The sequence below is a fragment of the Carettochelys insculpta genome, chromosome 1, assembly GCF_033958435.1.
Source record: "Carettochelys insculpta isolate YL-2023 chromosome 1, ASM3395843v1, whole genome shotgun sequence".
NCBI lineage: Eukaryota > Metazoa > Chordata > Testudines > Carettochelyidae > Carettochelys > Carettochelys insculpta.
Genome location: NC_134137.1, coordinates 196,960,514 through 196,981,111, shown reverse-complemented (window position 1 = coordinate 196,981,111; position 20,598 = coordinate 196,960,514). Strand labels below are relative to the sequence as shown.

Sequence of the window (20,598 nt, the reverse complement as noted above, 5' to 3'; positions counted from 1 at the left end):
CAGAAGCCCTGGGCTAAGGGCTGCTGCCCATGGTGACCATAGAGCCCCGCAGGGGCTGGAGAGAGAGCATCTCTCAACCCCCCAGCTGATGGCCGCCATGGAGGACCCAGCAATTTCGACGTTGCGGGACGCGGATCGTCTACACGGTCCCTACTTCGACGTTCAACGTCGAAGTAGGGCGCTATTCCTATCTCCTCATGAGGTTAGCGACTTCGACGTCTCGCCGCCTAACGTCGAAGTTAACTTCGAAATAGCGCCCGATGCGTGTAGACGCGACGGGCGCTATTTCGAAGTTGGTGCCGCTACTTCGAAGTAGCGTGCACGTGTAGACGCAGCTACTGAGACTGAACTAGCTAACAAAAGCAGAACAGGGAAATAAGAACCAGGTTGCTACAGGGCAGTGGTTCCCAAACTTTTTCTGGTCATGGAACACTAGGACATCACGGCACTCTCTGTGGAACACTCTATTTTTTTACATCATGATACTAACTATGGAAAATATTTCATAATAACATTAATTAAATTATTGTGAGATAAACACAACTCAACAAATAAAAATGAAACCAGACATTAACAAAACAAATATAGCAGGAATGACAGATAAAACATAATTAAAATCAGCATAATTACTTAATACGTTTAATGTGATGGATGAGCCTGATTGGATAAACAAAGATGAATGATATCAGGTGTGGTATCTGACAACTGAATATGCAGTGCATTCTCTGTATGCAGTTTATTTCCATTCTTTGTTTTTGTGGTGATGTACCAGGACGATCCATAGTAACAAAGAGGAAGCTGTACTAGTCTATACACTATCAAAACAAAAAGCAGTCAAGTAGCACTCCAGTTCACAAAGATAGGTAGTAGTGAAAGGCAGGATTTTCAGGAGCACTTGCTTAGCAATATCTGGGAACTTACCACTGGTCTAAGGCTTCTAAGCTATTAAGAGACACAAGTGATGACTGAACAAAGTAAGCGCTTTTTGCCTGTTAACAAGCATCAATGTTAAAAATTGGTTACTGCGTAGTCATTTCAAGAAAACTGTATAATTAAGAAATAGTCATCCTAAAATTTATCTTTTTTCCCTGAGAATAGGGAAGAGACCACCGTTATTCAGTAGTGGAACTCTTTGTTGTAGCTGGTGGAACATCAGTGTTTCACCAGAACATACTTTAGGAATTGGTGGGGTTTCATTAACTCTCTACACCCAGGGTGGTAATTTCTGTATTGTTACAGACAAGCTTTATGGAGGGTATTTTGAAATAATAAATTAACTAAAAATTGAAACTGGTTTAATTATATTCTATTGAATGGAGAAAATGTGCAGAATTTTTAAAAAGCTAAGTGGAGAATTCTTAATTTTTTTGAATGGCTTCACAGAAGACAGTGACATAATTTTTACACTTATATAATTGATTTGTGGAGCCAGTCAGAGTTCTTAGTACCTTTGCAAGACTGAGCCTTACTGCCCTTATTTAACAAACCCTACTCAAGAAATAAAGTCATGCAACTTTGGAGATTTAAGTTTATGTTTAAGCATGTGTTTTAAGTGCTTTCCTGAGCAGGGACTGATTTTTTAAATCCCAATTCAGCAAGATTTTAAAGTGTGTTCTTAAGTTCCCATATAAAGTTTGTGTTAGCCCAGCCAGCCAACAAAATTAAATAATCAGTCATATATTGTCTATTTTGGGGTTTGTAATGCTTTCCTGCAAAGCATCTGCCACTCTTGTTGCCTGATCTGAAGCTGCTGTGGTATGGGGATTCATGGTCATTCATATTTTACAACCAACTGCTCATTCTAACGAATCAGAAGTGGTTTAATAAAGAATTATATTGAAATTAGTGAATTTGACAGGAATGCACTAGGCTAATGGTATTTTAAAGTGCTTCCAAATTGCCCATGGCTGTGAACTGTCATCTTAGTCAACTTTCTTTCCACTTTTGTTACAGATAACACTTACTTAAATGCTGCTGAGCTGGTGTAATGCAAGGAGGAAAACATCATGAAATGGGAACATTATCCTTTTTTTGTCATTGTAGCTGTATTCAGCCTGTCCAGGTCCCATCAGTTACTGGGTCAGCTTATTCCAGGTAGGTACTTTCTTATTTTAATTTAATCTGAATAGCTATATACATGTGTGTTCTTCAGAATTTATGCTGTGTGGATGTGAATGCTTATCTCTGTGCCTATACAAGTTTCTAAATTTCAGGGCTTAGTGAGCATTCTATGGACTACAGCATAGAATTCCTCTTTTTGAATAGGAAAGAAAATATATAAGCAGTGGCCTTATGATATAGTTGTTAGAAGGCTAAGGTGGCTTGATAAAGGACTCCTTTGATTAACACTGCTGCGGCTTTTGGGAAAATAAAAGTGCAAAGGTGAACTTGAAGATCAAAGAGAATATTAAATCCATAGAGAACATCACTGAAAAAAAGAAAACAGCAAAGCACTAAAATACAAAAGAGCTGAAATACCAATATATGTGTATCATGAGTTAATTGCCAAAATGCACTGTGCTTGCATTCCATATAGCTGCCATTTTCAGTGAAGTTAGAAACACTTCACCTGCAGATGTCTTCTAAAGAGAATGTATAAGAGTTGAGTATCTTTGGGCATGTAAGTTGTTCATAACCCTGAAATGTTCAAAACTGAACAAAACATTATGGTTGTCTTTCAAAAATGTTCAACTGAACATCATCATAATCAAGTTCCAAAGCTGTATTGTTCTTCTCATCACAATGTAAATGAAATAATCACAGAAATATTTTCATTCTTTCATCAGGTAGTGTTTAAACTTTCCTTTTGTTTTTTAGACATTCATATTTAAACAGATCATAGTATTTATTTGTTTTAACTTATTTATTTTTGTCTCTGTTGCTGTCTGACTGTGTACTTTTGGTTCCAGATGAGATGAGTGGTTGACTGATCAGTTCATAACTCTGATGTTCATAACTCTGAGGGTGTAATATACCCTTGAGCACACTTACAAAAATATAGTTTATACTACTTTGTGTGAGTTCAGCAAATAACCTGTGCAGTCTTACATCTGTAATCCTCCACATGAGCCTTGAATTTTGGATGGGACAATATATAGGAAGTAAAATCTAGCAAATGAGACTCAGCCTAGTAAGACAGTTTCGAAGCCATTCCATCCTCGATGTGCAACATTACAAATGAAAAGGAGCAAGCATATAGCATTGAATTTTATTAAATGGCACCAACAGCAGTTCAGAAAAGAAAATGATGCTATTATGATTGTTTAAAATATTATTTTACTGATGTGTCTAAAGTACACTGAATTTTGAAAGTACTATACTGGATAAAATTGCTGGTACAGTGCAAGCTTTATTATCCAGCAACCCAGGGAACCGTGGATCCTGGATAATAAAATGTGCCAGTAATTTGAGCTGGGGCTGACATTGGCCCCCCACACCACGCCTCTGGCCAGGCAGTGGGCAGCTGCCCCCTCAGCAGCCAGCCCTGGCAGACCAGCTAGCCCTGTGGCAGCCAGCACCAGCTAGGCAACAGGTCGGCAGCCCTTGCCAGAAATACTAGTTAACTGAATGTGCAGATGATCTGAGTACCAGATAACTGGGCTTTTACTATATTACTGTATTAGGTATGCAATGATATATTGCTGCGCAATGAAAACAGATCCAGATTCAAAGCCCTTTGAAGTCAGTGAAATTGAAAAATGTCTCTCAAAAATTCCTAACCTTATGAAAAACATTTATAATAGTACAACAAAAGAGCAAATTGCGCTTCCTTTATTTCTCTGCCATACCAGGTTACATAGGCAATAAACTCTTTGTTAGATAATCTGTTTCTAGATATTGATGAGAAGCAAATGAGCCTCCGAATAATTATTTTGGCTCCTTATAAGCTAGTCAGAGTTCTTGCAATTGTCGTGATTACTTCTTACGTTTTCAGATTGACTGGGCAATGTTTCAATACTGGTTTATTGCTGAGATTGTTGCAAGCAGAAAATTATGTCTGTAGTAATCGACTCGAATGTACACCCCTCCTTGGAAAAAGTCTGTTTTTTTTAAATCCCTTTTTTATATGTTTTTTGAGCTATAGTGCAAATGATGTGTGGAGAGGAAATGAAAAAATGTAGATTACTTTGTTTAGTACATATTGCATATTTTAGCAAGGCAATAGAAGACTCCGAGAAAGCAGATTCGTTTAAAATTCTTGTCTTAAAAAGTTTGACCTCAGACTTCAAACATCATTTCAGAGCAATTTACCTGTCAGACAGACACAGATTGCCAGTTTAAAAGGAACACCTGCAGAGCCGAACTTATTTTCATGATAACTATCTCCATCTATTAGCATTGGTTTCAATCTAGCCAGACTTTCGACTCTGTTAAAAAGGGCGTTTGCATTGTATTGCTCTTTCCATCAAATTAGCTTTAGAATAAAATCACAGGTGGCATCTTGATTTTGTCTCTGCTTTGTAATTTTCATCACAGGCCTCAGACCTGAACCAAGAGATTACTTTGCTTGGCCAGACATCACAGTGTGTTCAGCCTAGCTGGCAGCAGGCCAGAATTGCAATTATCGCAGAAGATCAAAAAGAAAAAGAAAAAGCAAGATTTTTCTTCCAGCAGTACATCCCATTCATTTTGCTTTGTTTCAGGTCTTTTTCTTAGGTTATTTTTAAAATGAGTCAACGAAAGAGATCGGTGCAAAATCGCAAACTTCCTCCCTCATTTAGAAAGGGAGTGGCAGTGGGTAGGGGGCAAAGGAAAGCAGTAATTCTTCTCTGGAACTCTACTTTATATTTCAACAGTGTTAACAGAGCCATAGATAACTGTTTTTTAATGATTGTTCAAAAGGTCATATTAAAGAATAGCAATTAAAATTTCCATTGCCCTGTAGATTGCAAAATCAAGTGTTATTCATTATATGGAAATAAAAATCTAACCACAATTCAGAATCACAGGAACAATGAAATTACGTTTAGACAGATGCTGACCACAGTTTTAATTGCCTTACATTATGTACAATATTTTTAAAGAAATTACCTTTTTTAATTGACCCCTTCAATTCTTTATCCTGTAGTACTTTATATCATGAGACAGAAAATTGTTCTAGATATTTGTAATTCTAATGACATGTGAAAAATTCACATGGAAATATTAGTCTCAGAATTAGAATTCTGTTTCCATAAAATGCAGATGAATTTCAATAGAAGTCCCACAACTTTTTGTTGAATCTTTTCACATATTCTAGTTGAGGCTCACTCCTTTACACGTAGAGTCTACAGGGAAGTACTCTCTCCTCCTTTTATTAAAATCACTGCTGAGTCTTTCATCCTGTGTCATTACATCTTACATCTAATTCACATATAAAATACACTCTCAAATCCACTCTGTCTCTGGAGGCATTACAGTACCTCTGCCCTTGCCACCTTGTCACTGAACATGGGTTTGAAAACTATATGATAAAGATGTGATTTTTTTTCTTAGTTGCTGTATTTGTTTAAAAACTGAGTAACTTCATCTCTTTATTTATAAGTGCTTTGATCTAGGAAAACTAGATAATAAGTGAAATAGCTACAAAGGATAACAACAAGCATATAAAACACATTATGAACATACTTACATCACTGAAATGTTTTGAAGTTACCAGATATGTTAGCCAGACAATGACAATAAAATAATTAACGTATCTATAAAGAACAAAAAAAACCTTCCTACTGTAATAAGATATTAAGAATTTAAGCCTAAATCTTCAAGAAACCTTCCCGTATTCTTGACTGTAGCCACAGACTGTATCTCATTCTTAAATCAGATCTTTCAGTAAATAGGTGAGCCCATTAGAGAGAGTCATAATTAAATAATGTCAATAGCTACACAGTTCTATCCCTTCTAGGTAAATTATTTTGTGTTCACTTTTATTGAACCTTTTATAAGACAGGCATTGATGATGAACTATCAAACTTTTTCATTTTACCCCCTTTCCTATATAATTTTATTTTGAACCACTGGATAAACTTCCTTTTCTGTCACCATATCCTATGTAGTGGGTTCCAATATGTTTTCCCACAGCCATTGTTAATCTTATTAATTTATAGTGTCTTTTTTTTAAAAAAAGATCAATTTTACATTAGCATTATATTTGCCAGTTTCTAGTCTTCAGGACTGAGCTGGTGCATTAAAAATGCAAGTTAAAGGTTCGCTGATTTCCTTTGTGTCTTCCTGTTCAAATGTGTGATTTTGCTATCTGTATCTGGTGTGATATCTAATGTGTGCATATTCTCTTTTGAGAGCCAGTTCTGTAATCTCCGTATTACCTGCATAAGTGTTCTAAGTTATCTTGAAAACTTGATCCATAACACAAGAAGGTCACTATCAACATCATTCATAGAGGTTGGCATGAGCAAATGGATCCCTGTGACAGTTTGGATGGGAAACTTTAAGAGCAGGAAATCCCTGACCTCCATAATGCATGTGAATTTTTATTTTATCAGCATACTGTCATCTTATTTTGGTATGGTATGATATAGTTAGCTCAAATACATGAGACAGCAAGGTCCAGTTCAGAAAATCTCACTGAGACTGTCAGAGATTCTTGGCTTTCACAAAGTAGAAGTTTCATTCTCCTTTCAAAAACTGGAATGAAGCTTTCACAGGAGCATTTCGCCACATGCTTTCCTGCTAGTTGTTCCTTTTAAATATGGAGAAAGAAGCAGTACACAGATGAGCCTCTGTAAGAGGCCCGTGCTGTTAGCAAATTCCTAAGTTTCTCTGGGAAAGTTTACAATTTTTTAAAGTGAAGTTTGTCTATTCTTTTTGAGCAAGGTACATCATCATAATCCAGAATGCAAGCATTTTAGCAAACTTCTTCACAAGGTGTTTTAAAAAGTCATCCAAGTTCAATGAACCAAGATAGTGATATCTTTAAAAATACTGATCTGATTTTCTTCAGATGTTTTTAAGATTCCATAAAAGCAACTCAAAGCAAATCAAGTTTGAAATTTCTAACATTCAGCACTTCATTGTCAGGGAATTCTGCCCCTGCTGAAATTTTGCCTTTAATTTTCATGAGGCCAGGATTTCATATCAGATTAAAAATACAGGGGCGTCTGTGTGGATATTTACGCACCAGAAATAGTCTCATAAATAGACTAATAAATGTTTCATATGTCCTGTGAGGGAGAATTTTGTCTGTAAAAACCTCACTTTTTGAAAAAAGATTGTCTAATTGAGGACTGCAAGATGGGGGGAGCGATTGACAAAAAGAGCTGATGCTATTTTAACGTAGATCTTCCTGCATGCATATAGGCAGTGTTTTGGGGTTTTTTGTTGGTTTGTTTTTCTGTTTTTAAAAGCCAGTACTCAGCTGGCTCACTACCCCCAATCCCCATCCAGCCAATCCCACGGCTGGGGCTGCTGAGGTGCCAGTACTCAGTACCAGCAAGTACCAGCACAAGAAAGTATTGCATATAGGCGAATGATTACTTAATTGAAAAAATGTGTGGCCTCTCATGGAAGGGCTTTTCCTTCTTATTTGCAAGATATTTGGGTTTGGACTATCAGCATTTTTTTTTAAATATTTTTTAAATGCTTTGCATTTATTTTGCATAAACTGTATTATTGTATATGTTGCATCAGATGTATTTATTCACTCTTTTTAAACTATGAATTAATGTATGTAGTGCAATCTGCACTCTCAAATAAACTTATGCCATTCTGCATCGTTTGTGTGATGCTGGCTTTGTGGTGAATAGAAGAGAAGACAGCTTTTATATTGTGATGGTATAAAATTTTGTGGGAAATGTCTTGTATATTACACTATGGCTATGTCTACACTAGCCCCAAACTTCGAAATGGCCATATTAATGGCCATTTCGAAATTTACTAATGAATCACTGAAATACATATTCAGCACCTCATTAGCATGCGGGCAGCTGCGGCACTTCAAAATTGATGCTGCTCGCCGCCGCATGGCTCGTCCCGACGGGGCTCCTTTTCGGAAGGACCCCGCCTATTTCAAAGTTCCCTTATTCCTATGAGCAGATGGGAATAAGGGGACTTCGAAGTAGGCAGGGTCCTTTCGAAAAGGAGCCCTGTTGGGATGAGCCGCGCAGCAGCAAGCCACGTCAATTTCAAAGTGCTGTGGCTCCACGCATGCTAATGAGGCGCTGAATATGTATTTCAGCGCTTCATTAGTAAACTTCGAAATGGCCATTTGCGTGGCCATTTCAAAGTTTGGGGCTAGTGTAGAAGCAGCCCAACAGTTTTTCAAAGTTTGTTGAATGTTTCCCTTATCTCGCCTTTAAGAGGTGACCTTTGTTTATTCTTTGCCTTTTTTGTACGAATAACAAAGGTAGGGAAATCCTATCAGTGGAAATGTCATGCCTTGAACAGGACAAATATTAAAGAAAAAAAAATCCCAGCACCTGCCTTCTATAGATTGCCACAGTGTACACTGAGGGCTTAATAAGTAAAAAAGATTGCCTGCTGTACTTCAATTTATGGTCCTTTTATTAGCTTTGGTTTTCCAGCATGAGGCTTTATTTAATTGTCTGAAGAGATGGCAACAAACCAGGAGGCACAGTCAGCTTCAAGACACTTAATGAAGAAATCCGTATTTTTAATCTATCTGTAGAGCACACAACTATTCTGCTTTGATGATCTGGCCTTTCTGATGAACTTGACTAGAAAACCACATATGCTACACTCTCTACCTAATTAAGTCATCAGAATGCATTTGAGCAAGCTGAGTGACTCACATAACTAGTATAAATAATTTTAGATCCTCTGTTGCTTGGTTAATAAAAATTGGCACTGTTCTAGATGATGACTGATAGAGGTAAGATCCTGTAAGATCCCTGTCTAATGCATCTTTCATCAGGTGCTTCTTTGCCTGATCCTGTATGCAGCTACCTTACCTTCTTTGTTTTAAATGAACAGTGCAGAGCCTTAAATACAATTTAGTGATTCTTCAGAACTGGTGCTGTACTTGAGTACAGTATCTGTGTGTGGGGTGGGAGGTTTGTGTGACTTAATTGGTATAAATGAAAACCCAGTCCCCCAAATAGGCAGTACCAATGACAATTAATGTTCATATATGGTTATTCCACCAATACCCTTCTGAAATGAACTAAATTTGTCTTGTTGTTTTGTCCTTTGTGTCCTTCTGTCCTGACATCTTTACTCCTATGGTATATTCCAGGGGTGTCCAACCTTTTTTCATCGGGGGCCACGTGGCAATTTTTTACATATTCTGGGGCCTGAACACAAAATAGCCCCAAGCCTGCCCCTCCATCCCCAGGATTAACCCCTCACAGCCCCAAACCACTGCCCCCAACTCCACAACCAGGCCCCCTACACTCCACCCCTAGTGACTCACCAGAGCCCCAAGATCTGCCCCAAGAACTGCGTGGAGCCAAGCCACACCCAGCCCCCAGCACTGCACTGAGACACACCATGAACAGCCTGAAGAGTTGTGCAGCCACCTTTTAAAAATGGTGCCACTGCTGGCTCCGTGGGCCATATGAAAAGGCTCTGTGGTCCCAATTCCAGCCCATGGGCCATGTGTTGCACACTCGTGGTATAGTCCCTCACCTGTTGAGTAGTCTTAGCCAGGTTAATGGGGCTCCTTAAAATTCTCTTTAATGGGAGTAGCAGAATTGGGTTGTAAATATTTGGTGATACATTTACACAACAGTGTAAACTCAATTCTATTTTAGCTAGCTTGTTGGCATTGCAGTATTGGCATGGAGGTAATTTTACACAAAATTTTCACCAAAAAATGAGTAATGAGATTTATAATGTCATTACTTTTCTTTTTACATACCTATTATGTTCTCTTTGTGTGGTAAATGAAGAGACAGGGTGAATTCTGTGTGCATGGACAATAAAACTTTTAGACAAATGTGGGCGCAATTATGACATTTGAAATTGGGCATCTAATTAGAACTCATGAGAACAGATGTTTTTCTGCTTTTCCACATTTTAGTATTATCTTGAGGTCTTTCATGAATCGGAGTTACATCTCAAATGTATAGAATTGCCTATAAAAACTAACATTTACTTGGAAAGATGAATATGTTAATGCTGGATTGGGAACATGATTGGGTTTTGTACTTGAGAATATGATTTCAGAAACACAAATGAACAGGCTTGTTTTCAAGCATTTGTCTTGAACTTACAAATTCTCATAATGTTAGGATTGAGATTTTTTATGTAAAAGCACATCCTAATTTATTACTGATGCTGTAAATTTGGGTATCTGGGATTTTAATAGAGTATCAAAGTTTAGACTTGGTGCGTCATGCTCTATTTTTATGCATAACTTAAAACTATATGAAGTTTTTGATATTGGTTTTATGTTCTTACTCCATTTATATCTCATGAAAATTATACAGTTTACAAAAATACACATTTTTTAACTTGGGTTTATCCATGTGTGTATATAGATTATTCTTAACAGCTGCCCTACTTTTTCTCAAGCTTCATGGGGAAATTTGGGCCCAGTGATTCCAAGTGTCTAAGTGTTCAGCTCAAAGGAAAAGCTTTGGAAATTTTTGAGCCCCCGAAACAAGTTTAGCGTTTAGAGTCTTCTCAACCTTTACCACGCACTTAACACTAGTGATAAAAATTCTTACGCTGTACCGAGCACCTGTGTATCATCTTGGTAACATTATAACAGGTGATCATGACAATTGAAGATCATCCAAGGAGCACTGCACAGCACATCTGTGCCGAGCTTCTTAGTACGGACAGATTACAGATGACTATCTTAAATGAAGCTCTACCAAGGAGGCCTGGAACCCTCTGTTCACAGATCCCAGGACCTGGTCAGTTCCCTGCTACAATCCCCAGCAGGAGAGCACCACCCCGGTTCACCACAGACCCTGCCCAAGCCACCTAGAAGGGTGTGGCCGGCACAGAGGATGAGACCGAGACAGGAATTAAAGTAAATGATGTGAAGGGATATTTTATTATTTAACACAAACAACAACAAGCAAAGATGCAACATCAGGTATAGAAAAAACACATGAGACAGTTTATAATATCAAAGGTATGCTACTCTAAACTCTAATGATTACTTACATTTAACATTGTAACAGTTTTGTTCTGGTGGTGAAGTCTTTGAAAATGGATTTTATTGTACCGCAAAGCAAAAAATGTGGTTAACGGAATTGTTAAAGAATAAAACAGGAATAGGAATTTTAAAGGTCCACTAAAGGTAAGTAGGAGTTTATATATTCTTTTATGGCTTCTTAAAAGGAAAAGTGGGGGTGCTAACCTCACCTCTTCCTGGGGGCGGGGTGCTAACCTGCCCTTAAAATATGCTGAAGCCCCGGGGTCCTTAGGTAGAGCCTTTCTTTTGAGGTTGCCGCGACCTCTCCGTGGCTTGGCTATCCAAACCGATCCCGGGGGCGTTTGCCTCTACCCAGGTCGGGGAAGCGAGAGAGGTGAGAGAGGACTATTTGTGTCCTAGTCTCACAATAAATTTGGGGGTATAAGGATAGAAGGGAAAGGGAGGCTTTGCCTTCACCTTGACAACTAAACTTAATAGCTTTAACAATATAAACAGTAATTATAACTTATTAATTAAATGTGCTGAAAAACAATATTGAAGAAACAATTAAATGTAATGTGGTTTGTATACACCCTGAGCATGTAGGCCCGGCCCTAGAGGGTCAGGCCCTCGGGTTATGCCCTCCCCCCATCGGGGGATGACGCACAATAGGGGCGCTACCCCTGCTCCCCCTTTGGGGGCCCCAATGTCCCAGGTGTGAGTCTGTATATGTATTTGTAAGTAATGTTATGTGTCCTGAAATAGAAGGTCGTAGTTGGTAGAAAGTCCAGTCCGGTGAGGGTGTCCTGTCAGGTAGGCAGTCACAGCCGATGGTGCTGCAGGTGGAGAGGTGACAAGATGGTGGCCTCTGGGTTAAGCAGCCGAGCGCGCAGTACCTGCCAAAGGCAGGCCAGTTCGACGCTCGGCTGCTGCTCCTCAGAGGCTGCTTGCCGCTGGTGCCGCAGGTGGGAGGGGCTGCTTGCGAGCGGTGGGACCGCATGAGTCCAGGCCAGTGCCTCAGCTGGAGAGCAGCACTGAGGTGATTTCACCTCAGCTCTCAGTGATTTCACCTCAGCTCTTAGTGATTTTTACCTCAGCTCTCAGAGCCACGCTTCCCTATGTAGGAGTGCAGAGTCCTGTCTGTACCTCCAGTGGCCGCAGAGTGCTGCGCAGCACCTGCTTATATTCTGTGTCCTCATGTATTATTCATCATTCCATTTACATGTTCATGATCTGAAGGTGAGGTTTTCAACCAGGTCCTCCTGGACATAGAAGGTTCTCAAAGGTCTTACCTTTGCCCAATAGGAGGCCTGGAATTCAAATACCTGATTATGAATTATTCATGAGTTCAGGTTACCGGGGAAACCAACTGTCAAAACGTGACCGTTGGTAATGCTGCCAAATGGCAGCCTGTGAGACTTTGGATTTTTCATGTGCCTGCACTGATTTTTCATAGCCAAAGGCGTGTATTCCCTGGCCTAAGGGGACAATAATGTCCTTAGATGTTATAAAATCATGACAATCTGGTTAGCCATTCACTAGTAGGTCTTCATATTAACAGATTTCATTAATTACATTTTGGATAGGATTCTGTCTTTTTTGACCTTTTTGCAAAGAAATCGATTATGTTTATTAGAATTTTCTTCATCCGCCTATTGCATAGAGAGAAATTCTGAATAGTGTTAAACAATTCCCAATGCACTGTAATTTCATTTTGTGCCGTATACTTTGCTTACATAAATAGGTACAAAAACTGGTAATTTTGTTAATGTATAAGACGAGTTTCGAAAAGAGTAGGTCTACGTATCAAAGTTATTTTGAAATAACATTTGTTACTGTGAAATAACTATCCTAGCATCTACGTGACACAACCACTATTTCTACATAAATTTGAAATAGTGGTTAATTTATTTCAAAATAGGTAAACCTCATTTCACAAAGAATAGCACCTATTTTGAAATAGCTATTTCAAAATAGGTGCTGTCAAGACAGGGAATAGAGCCTATTTTGAAATAAGCTGTAGCGGCTACTTCTACACTGGCCCTTCCCTTTCAAAAGGGGAATGCAAACACAATGGACTGAAAATGCAAATGAGGTGCCAGTTTGCATATTCTGTGCTTCATTTGCATAATGACAACCACTCACTGCTCCTTATGAGCTGCTTTCGAAATGCAAAATGGCCATGTAGATGAGGCTTTGAAAGGAAGCCCTGCTTTTGAAAGCAGCCTGCTTCCTGAAAAAAAAGTTATTCTGGAATGCCTTACTTTGGAATAGGGCTGATGTGTAGACATACCCATGTTCTAAAATACACTGATAGAAGTGATATGGCCAGTACTGTAAAAAATAGGATCTTAAAATGTAGGTTCCTAAATCCCACATCAAGGTACTTAAGCCCATGCCTAACTTGAAGTAGGTGAATGGTTTTACTCAAGTCATGGGGACTGCTTATATGCTTAAAGTTAGGCCTGTATTTATGTTTCGTGCTCAGAGGGATAGCTCAGTGGTTAGAGCATTGGTCTTGTAAGCCCAGGGTTTTGAGCTCCATCCATGAGGATGCCTTTCAATGGTCTGGAGAAGAGATAGCTCAGTGGTTAGCACATTAGCCCTGTAAACCTGGGGTTAAGAGCTCAGCCCTTGAAGGGGCCTTTGAAATGTCTGGGGCAGGTCAGATTTAAAAAAAAAATGTGTCAGATGGTGATAGGTCCTGCTGTGAGTGCCAGGGACTGGACTCAATAACTTCAGATTTTTAGAGGGGAGAGATAGCTCAGAGGTTTGACCCAGGGTTAGGTTGCTTAAACCCAGGGTTCTAAGCCCAATCCTTGAAGGGGCCATTTAGAGATCTAGGGCAAATAGGACAAAAAAAAGTCTTAGGGAGGCTGATAGGTCCTGCTGTGAGGGCAGGGGGCTGGACTCAATGGCCGTGTCTACACTAGCCAAAAACTTCAAAATGGCCAGCTACTTCGAAGTCCCCTTATTCCTATGAGCAGATGGGAATAAGGGGACTTCGAAGTAGACGGGGTGCTTTCGAAAAGGAGCCCTGTCTGGATGAGCCGCATCAATTTCGAAGTTCCGTGGCTGCCTGCATGCTAATGAGGCGCTGAATATGTACTTCAGTGCTTCATTAGTAAACTTCGAAATGGCCATTTAGAAGTTTTTGGCTAGTGTAGACACGGCCAATGACCTCTGAAGATCCCTTCCAGCTCTAAGAGATAGATAGGTTTATCTGGGGTCGTTACTGGATGAGGGAGGTAACCTAGTGACAGATTATGTAGGAAAAGCTAAAGTATTCAATACTTTTTGTGCCTCAGTCTTCCCGGACAAAATCAACTTCCACATAATGGTCCTAAACAATGCAGTATGGGATGGTGGAGGGTAGCCATCTGTGGGAAAGGAACAAGTTCTGAGCTATCTAGAAAAACTAGATGTACACAAATCCATGGGTCTGGATTAATGCACCCAAGGGTACTGAGGGAATTGGCAGCGGTCATTCCTTTGGCCATTATCTTCCAGAAGGCCATTTTACTGTAATCCTCACATCACAATGTTGGTTTCTTTTTCCCCCATGGAAAGTACTTGTGACTTGATGGTTATTTTGTTATTTCAAAATACTTTTTTACATATACAGCATGAACATTAATCTGGATCCATTTTCTTTCAAGCATTGAACCAATTTTCACAACATCTGTGCCGTCTTGAACTGGTGGATTTGCTTGTCTTTGAATATTGACTTTTCAGTCTGTTGAAGTGAATTATAAAGAAATGTGTTAAAATTAGTTTCCGTCTCATGTGCTACAAATACTTCAGTACTCTTTATTCTTTCAGTTGTTTTATGTTAGATGACTAATTAAAGGATTTATAAACAAAACTGAAACTAGTTAATAAATGAAACTGGAAAGGCTAAAAATATAAGGAAAAATTGGGTGTGTCTTAGCAGAAAAGTGTGGACCATATAGTGTTTCAACATAATTAACTTCAGTGAAGAAAAACGAGGATGGTCTGACATCAGCCGCAACTTGAAATATCCAGTGTCAGGTCTGGGTCAGAGATCTGGGTTGAAATATTTAACTTTTCTATTACTGCAGAAACTCCAGTTAATCTATTACAGTTACCTTACAAGAAATAAGTGACATCTATTGGTCAGTGTCGGAAATCAAAAAACAGTTTTCATGGCAGTGGAAGTAATCACCTTAACATCTATCTTTCAGAAGCAATTACTTCTATTTTTGTATGTACATAAATATATACGCACACTTGTTGAATTTGTCCTTTCACTGACGTTAAGATAGGGTGACCTTCCCTGGCGAAATATGGGACATAGGGAATGACTTCCATCCCAGCCAAAATGGAACCGATGGTCACCCTAGCTGGGGTGCTGACAACAGGGTTGCCGCCCCTCCAGCAACGCTCCTGGCTTCCCTGACCTGTGGGTGGTAGCCCACACTGCTGCACAGGTCCAGCTCCCAGCTGCCTCAACTGGGGGAAGCTGGGAGGCTTAGGCTCCAACCCCACTGTAGCCAAGTTTTACCCCCTGGCTCAGCCCCCCACAGCTGTGGCTCCGGCTGTGGCTGTAGTGCCCTCCCCTACCCACCCCCCCCGCCCCAACCCCAGCTCTGACTCCAGTAGCTCCACTCCAACCCCACTCCCTTCCTCAGCTCCTACTCCAACCTCTGCAGCCCAGCTCCATCCTCCATGGCTCCAGTTTCAGCCCCGCTGCCCCTGGCTTCAGCAGCCCCACTCCCCCACCCGCCCCACCTGGGCTCCTGCTCCAACCTCCGTGGCCTGGGTCAACCCCCCATGGCTCCCACTCCAACCCCTGCCACCCAGGCCCCAGATCCAACCTCACTGAATCCCTGGTTCACCACCTTTGCCTGCAGCTCCCGCTCCAACCTCTGCGGCCCTGGATTAGCTTGAGCCACTGCTGTGGGAAGCTGGGCGGCAGTGGCACGAGGTGGGGAAGTTGGTGAACCCAGTGAAATACAGGACAATTAGCCCCTTTTGCAAAATAAATCAGGATGCCAGAATGGCCAAAAACAGGAAGGTTGGTCACCCTATGTCAAGATAGCTCCTGAGCATGCTCCTTCCCCGTCCATTTCTTTAACAAATGGATGGAATGAGTCACATATTAACTCCTCCATTCTAGGTCCACTATATTGAAAGCTGGTTCTGACTGATGGCAATATGAGCTCAAATGTTTTATATCTGACAAACCACTCTCAAAGTTTTAGTGTTTGAGCATTAAGCTAACAAATGTCTTTTTTTAATCAGGATTCCACAATCTACTCATAGGCACCATTGGCACTTATTAATGAATTGACTTATGTCAGTTTAAAGGGTTGAGTGATCTGACTTCTCATCTATGGTAATTCTTCACAGACTTGCTCTTTGTCTTGCTTTTGACACTTCATGCAGTGTTATCCAATCTGACAACCTTAATTGCTTGATGTACTTGGTCCATCGTTTCTCACTCACACTCCACAAAAGTGTAGTCTTTTCTCTGCAGATTCTCCTCATTGCAATGTGATGCTTAGTTTTTGTCCATTTGCTTTAATGTTTAATTTGCTCTTTCTTCATCTCCAGCAAGCCTCGCATGTGTATAGAAAAGTCACCTCTTCAGCAGCAGTATTTGTGCCATTCTAGTTACTTGAGTTCTTAATATCTTCCTTGTCCTTTTCAGCTTATTAGACGCTTTCAAAGGTCTAATGAATTTCTTTTGATCACTCTGAATTTTTACTTCAACCTTCAAGCAATGATTATGCAGGTAGCAATGCCTATAAATAAGCTTTGCCGACATTTCCCATTAAGACCCTATTTTTCAGTGGCTCATATAATTTGGCAGATTTCAACTATTAGGTTTGAAATGATCTGTGCAGGATGTTCACCTCAGACTGCATTTTTGGGAAAGCTTGAAACAAAATGGTCCAGTCATTTCTCAAAATGAGGTTCAGGGAAGATATGTTGCTTTGTCCATGATAAAAAAAATAAAATTAACTATATTTAGTGAACTCAAATGGACATGTGAATAGGGGCTTGAAATGTGGTGGTATCCCTGTCAAAATATACTTGCATTTTGTCCAAGTTTTTATGAACTCAAAAAATCTCCATTTTGCATGTGTTTTGGTAGAAATTGGTCAGGGTCTAACACCAACATCTCTAACAATTCAGTTGGTATTTGAATATGCTCCAGTCCAAGAACGGAGCAGGACTTTCACTGCCACTGCTTCTGTGGGGTGATAGAGATCAGGCATCGGTAGTGAGACTACGAAACTGTCTTCTCTATGCTCAGTGCTTCCTATGCTGGTGTCCTGGCAGTGTGGAGGTGGTGGTAATGAACACTGCCAGATTCAAAGAGAGGTTGGTGAGGCAGGAACAGGAAGCCTGCATCAAAGAAAAGGGAAAACTGAGACACAGAGATTAAGGAGGTGGGGTTAGGGTGAAGACCTGGGATTTGTCAGAGGAGGTGGAAGATCTATTACTACGGTGAAGAACTGGGGTATTGTGGTGATGTTGCGATAGGAAGAGGATGGATTGAAAGTGGTGGTGCGGAAGGGTCTGTAACAACAAAAGTATAATTCTCTCAGAGCCTGGAATTTTAACCCAGTTTGGAATATCATTCTTTTGCTGTGAAAGGTCCTGGAAATGTCTTTTTTTTTTTTTTTCGTTTATCAGCAGGCCCATACAAAATGATAACCTGCAACTGTGGTCAATGACTCCATTAGCTCAAGTGTACCATGCATTTTATCCTGCTTCTAATTCTGCAAGAATCTATATGGTTCCCCATAGTGACATTTCTGTTGTCTTTAGTTTTTTAGATGACCTGTCCCACTTTAATTCACCTCTTTTTGTGGAAATACTTTGTGATCATTTTTTTTTTCTTATTATCACTGTTCTAGTTTTGTGTTGCCAGTTTAGGTTGGATGTATTCCGGAAGGTTTCATCACATGGCCCTGCAGGTGATTGTGGGTTTGTGTTGTAATTTCCTACATTTCATTGCCCTCATTCCACTCCCATGGAAAGCAAATGGCCATTTTTTCAGAATGAAAGAAGGAAAAGTAGGGAATCCCAGGTGAAGGAATACCAAATAAGCTGGCTTCAGAAGGTGTAGTGCACCAGACAGGGGACTGTCATACCCAGGTGTTCATATCATCTCAACTGGCCCTCCAGCCACTTCCCCCCCGCTGCCCCCACTTGATGTGGTTGGGTGTGGGATAGACTCCGACTACATGGTGCCTGTGTGGGGATGAGGGGCGAGGAAGGGGGGGGGCGTGGTGTCTGGTGCTATACAAATGTGAACCAGAGAAAATAAGTTTCTCAGCCTCTCATACAAGCACAACCCCCACAGCCTAGCTGCCACGTGGTGCAGTGGGGGAGGGGCTCGTACCAGAGGTAAAAAAGAAATCTCGGCTTCTCCTGCTATATCCTGTGCAGAGAAGAAGCCACTATTCCCTGTTGGGACTATTTATCATGGGTAGTTGTATTCGCTGCGCTGATGACAAAGAAACAAGTTTCTCAACTTCTTTTACAAGCACGACCTCTGCAGCCTAGCTGCCACAGGCTTCCTGTGACCTAATTCCTATGCACCTGGAGAGCAGCGGAGATGGAAGTGGCCAGAGCAGACAACCATGAGGCATTGTGGGATACATATGGGACACCTTTTCCACACTAGCCTTAATTCAAACTTTTAAATTTGAACTTGATGCTACGTCAATTTGCTGTCCACAGTGTTATGTCGACCTTAGCGCTCCCTAAAATTGACCTAATGGTATTTACAGTGAAGACAGTGACATTGTAAAATCAAGCTAACTGACTTAAAATCAACTTTATCACGTATTGTAGAAATAGCCTTAGCTATTGGCTGGGGAACTTGAGCTGCTGCTGCCTGAGAGGAACTTAGGACTGTTTTTAGACCCTTGGAGATTTTTGAAGTGGTACTACAGGCTGCCATGTTCCACAAATGACACATCTGTGCATTTTCAGGCCTCTCTGTAGATGCTGAGGCCATGTCTACACACCACTTACACTGGCAAAATTCATCTCATTAGGGTGTGAGAGAAACACCTGCCCAAGCAACATGCACCATCAAAATGGAAGTGGTCTTATGCACAGCTGTATGTCAGGGGGAGAGCTCTTTCTCCTAAAAAAAGCACAGAGCTTGCAGCTGCATTGGTACAGCTGTATGGCTGTAAGCTCACTCAGGTAGACAGGTCTTAAGAAATCACCTCTAGGAGAAGGTCATCTGAAACATTACACATAAAGGCAACAAAGTGTAAAGAACACCAGGACATTTACTATATAACAGTTTTGTTGGAAACTGCTGCTTTTCCTTAATCAAAACCCTTTGCACTGCTTGAACATGTCCAGTAACTACTCCCCCCACCTACATGGCATTTCTGTTCCCTTCCCTCTGTCTTTCTCAGACACTCCAAGTTTCCCCATACTTCTTCACGTCTCTTTTTTCCACTTGCCCCTATTAAGCTATACCCACACTGCTTCCTAGCCCTCTCCCACTCTCCTTGTCCAGCCAGATTCTCTTTTTCCCAAACTCCTATGGGATCTTTCTCCCTTGTGTATCTTTCAGATTGGAGGATGAGAGAATGGAGTGCTGCAGAGGTAAGAAAAATATTATTTCTTGGTTTTCTTTAAAACAAGCAAAAACCAGTATGTCTTCTTTTAAAATGACATTTTAGTTTTGTTGCATTCATTGAAAACATTTCAATCTGAAAGTCCTGAAGAAATTTTGTGTGTGTGTGTGTGTGTGTGTGTGTGTGTTCCATTTATTAAAAAAATAAAAAGACTTCTCTACAGCTGCTATGGTTGTGTCAAGACTGATGCTCCAGGGAAGAAATAGAATGAGAGCTGAGAAAGAAAGAACAACATTTAGCTAGAGTAATTACACCTAATTTGAAACACCATATAATTGATTCAATTTAAATTTAAATTACAACTCAGACAAAACACGTAGGAGATATACCATGGTATGATGCCATACATTCTCCTGGCAGAACAACATCCTAATCTCAAGAACATGAAAGTGCAGCAATGTATTTATGAACATACAAAATCATATTATGTCCATATTTGGGGCAAGAGAGAGGTTTCTCTTGTATAATTTCATTTGTCGATCATGCATTCACATAGTAGGTTCTTTTTCATCCATTTGTCAGGCTCTTATTTATTTTTATCAACAAAATCTCTAAAACAAGGTTGGCAAGATTCCCTATCGTCTCAGGGTGATTGCTCAGATGGATTACCAAAGGCCTACAATCCTTTACAAACCCCACTTTCTGCAGTAATACTGCCCTATAGTGGGTCATAAAGTGAAGAAGAGCTCATAAATCTAATACCTTTCAATAGCTGATTTTGATAAACATTTCATTCCATCTGGAGACCTACAAATAAACAGTGGCTTATCCCTGGAATTAATTGTACTCAAGGAAGGTCACAATCCTTTATATGTTATTGCTGCTTGTAAATTGATCTCATCTTCTGAATAATAGTCTAGCATGTTGATCAATATATCATTGCTGTTTCATTTTTAAAATCACACTGAATTATAGACA

General features: G+C 40.2%; 1 protein-coding gene across 1 annotated transcript in view; it reads left to right on the top strand.

The window, feature by feature from the left end:
• ROBO1 (roundabout guidance receptor 1) overlaps positions 1–20,598 on the top strand; it is a 1,118,017-nt gene that overhangs the window by 153,413 nt on the left and 944,006 nt on the right. Inside the window, exon 2 of the mRNA XM_074997703.1 lies at positions 1,954–2,094. Coding sequence (XP_074853804.1) covers positions 2,007–2,094 — 88 coding nt within the window. The 5' untranslated portion in view covers positions 1,954–2,006. The remainder of the gene's footprint in view (positions 1–1,953; positions 2,095–20,598) is intronic.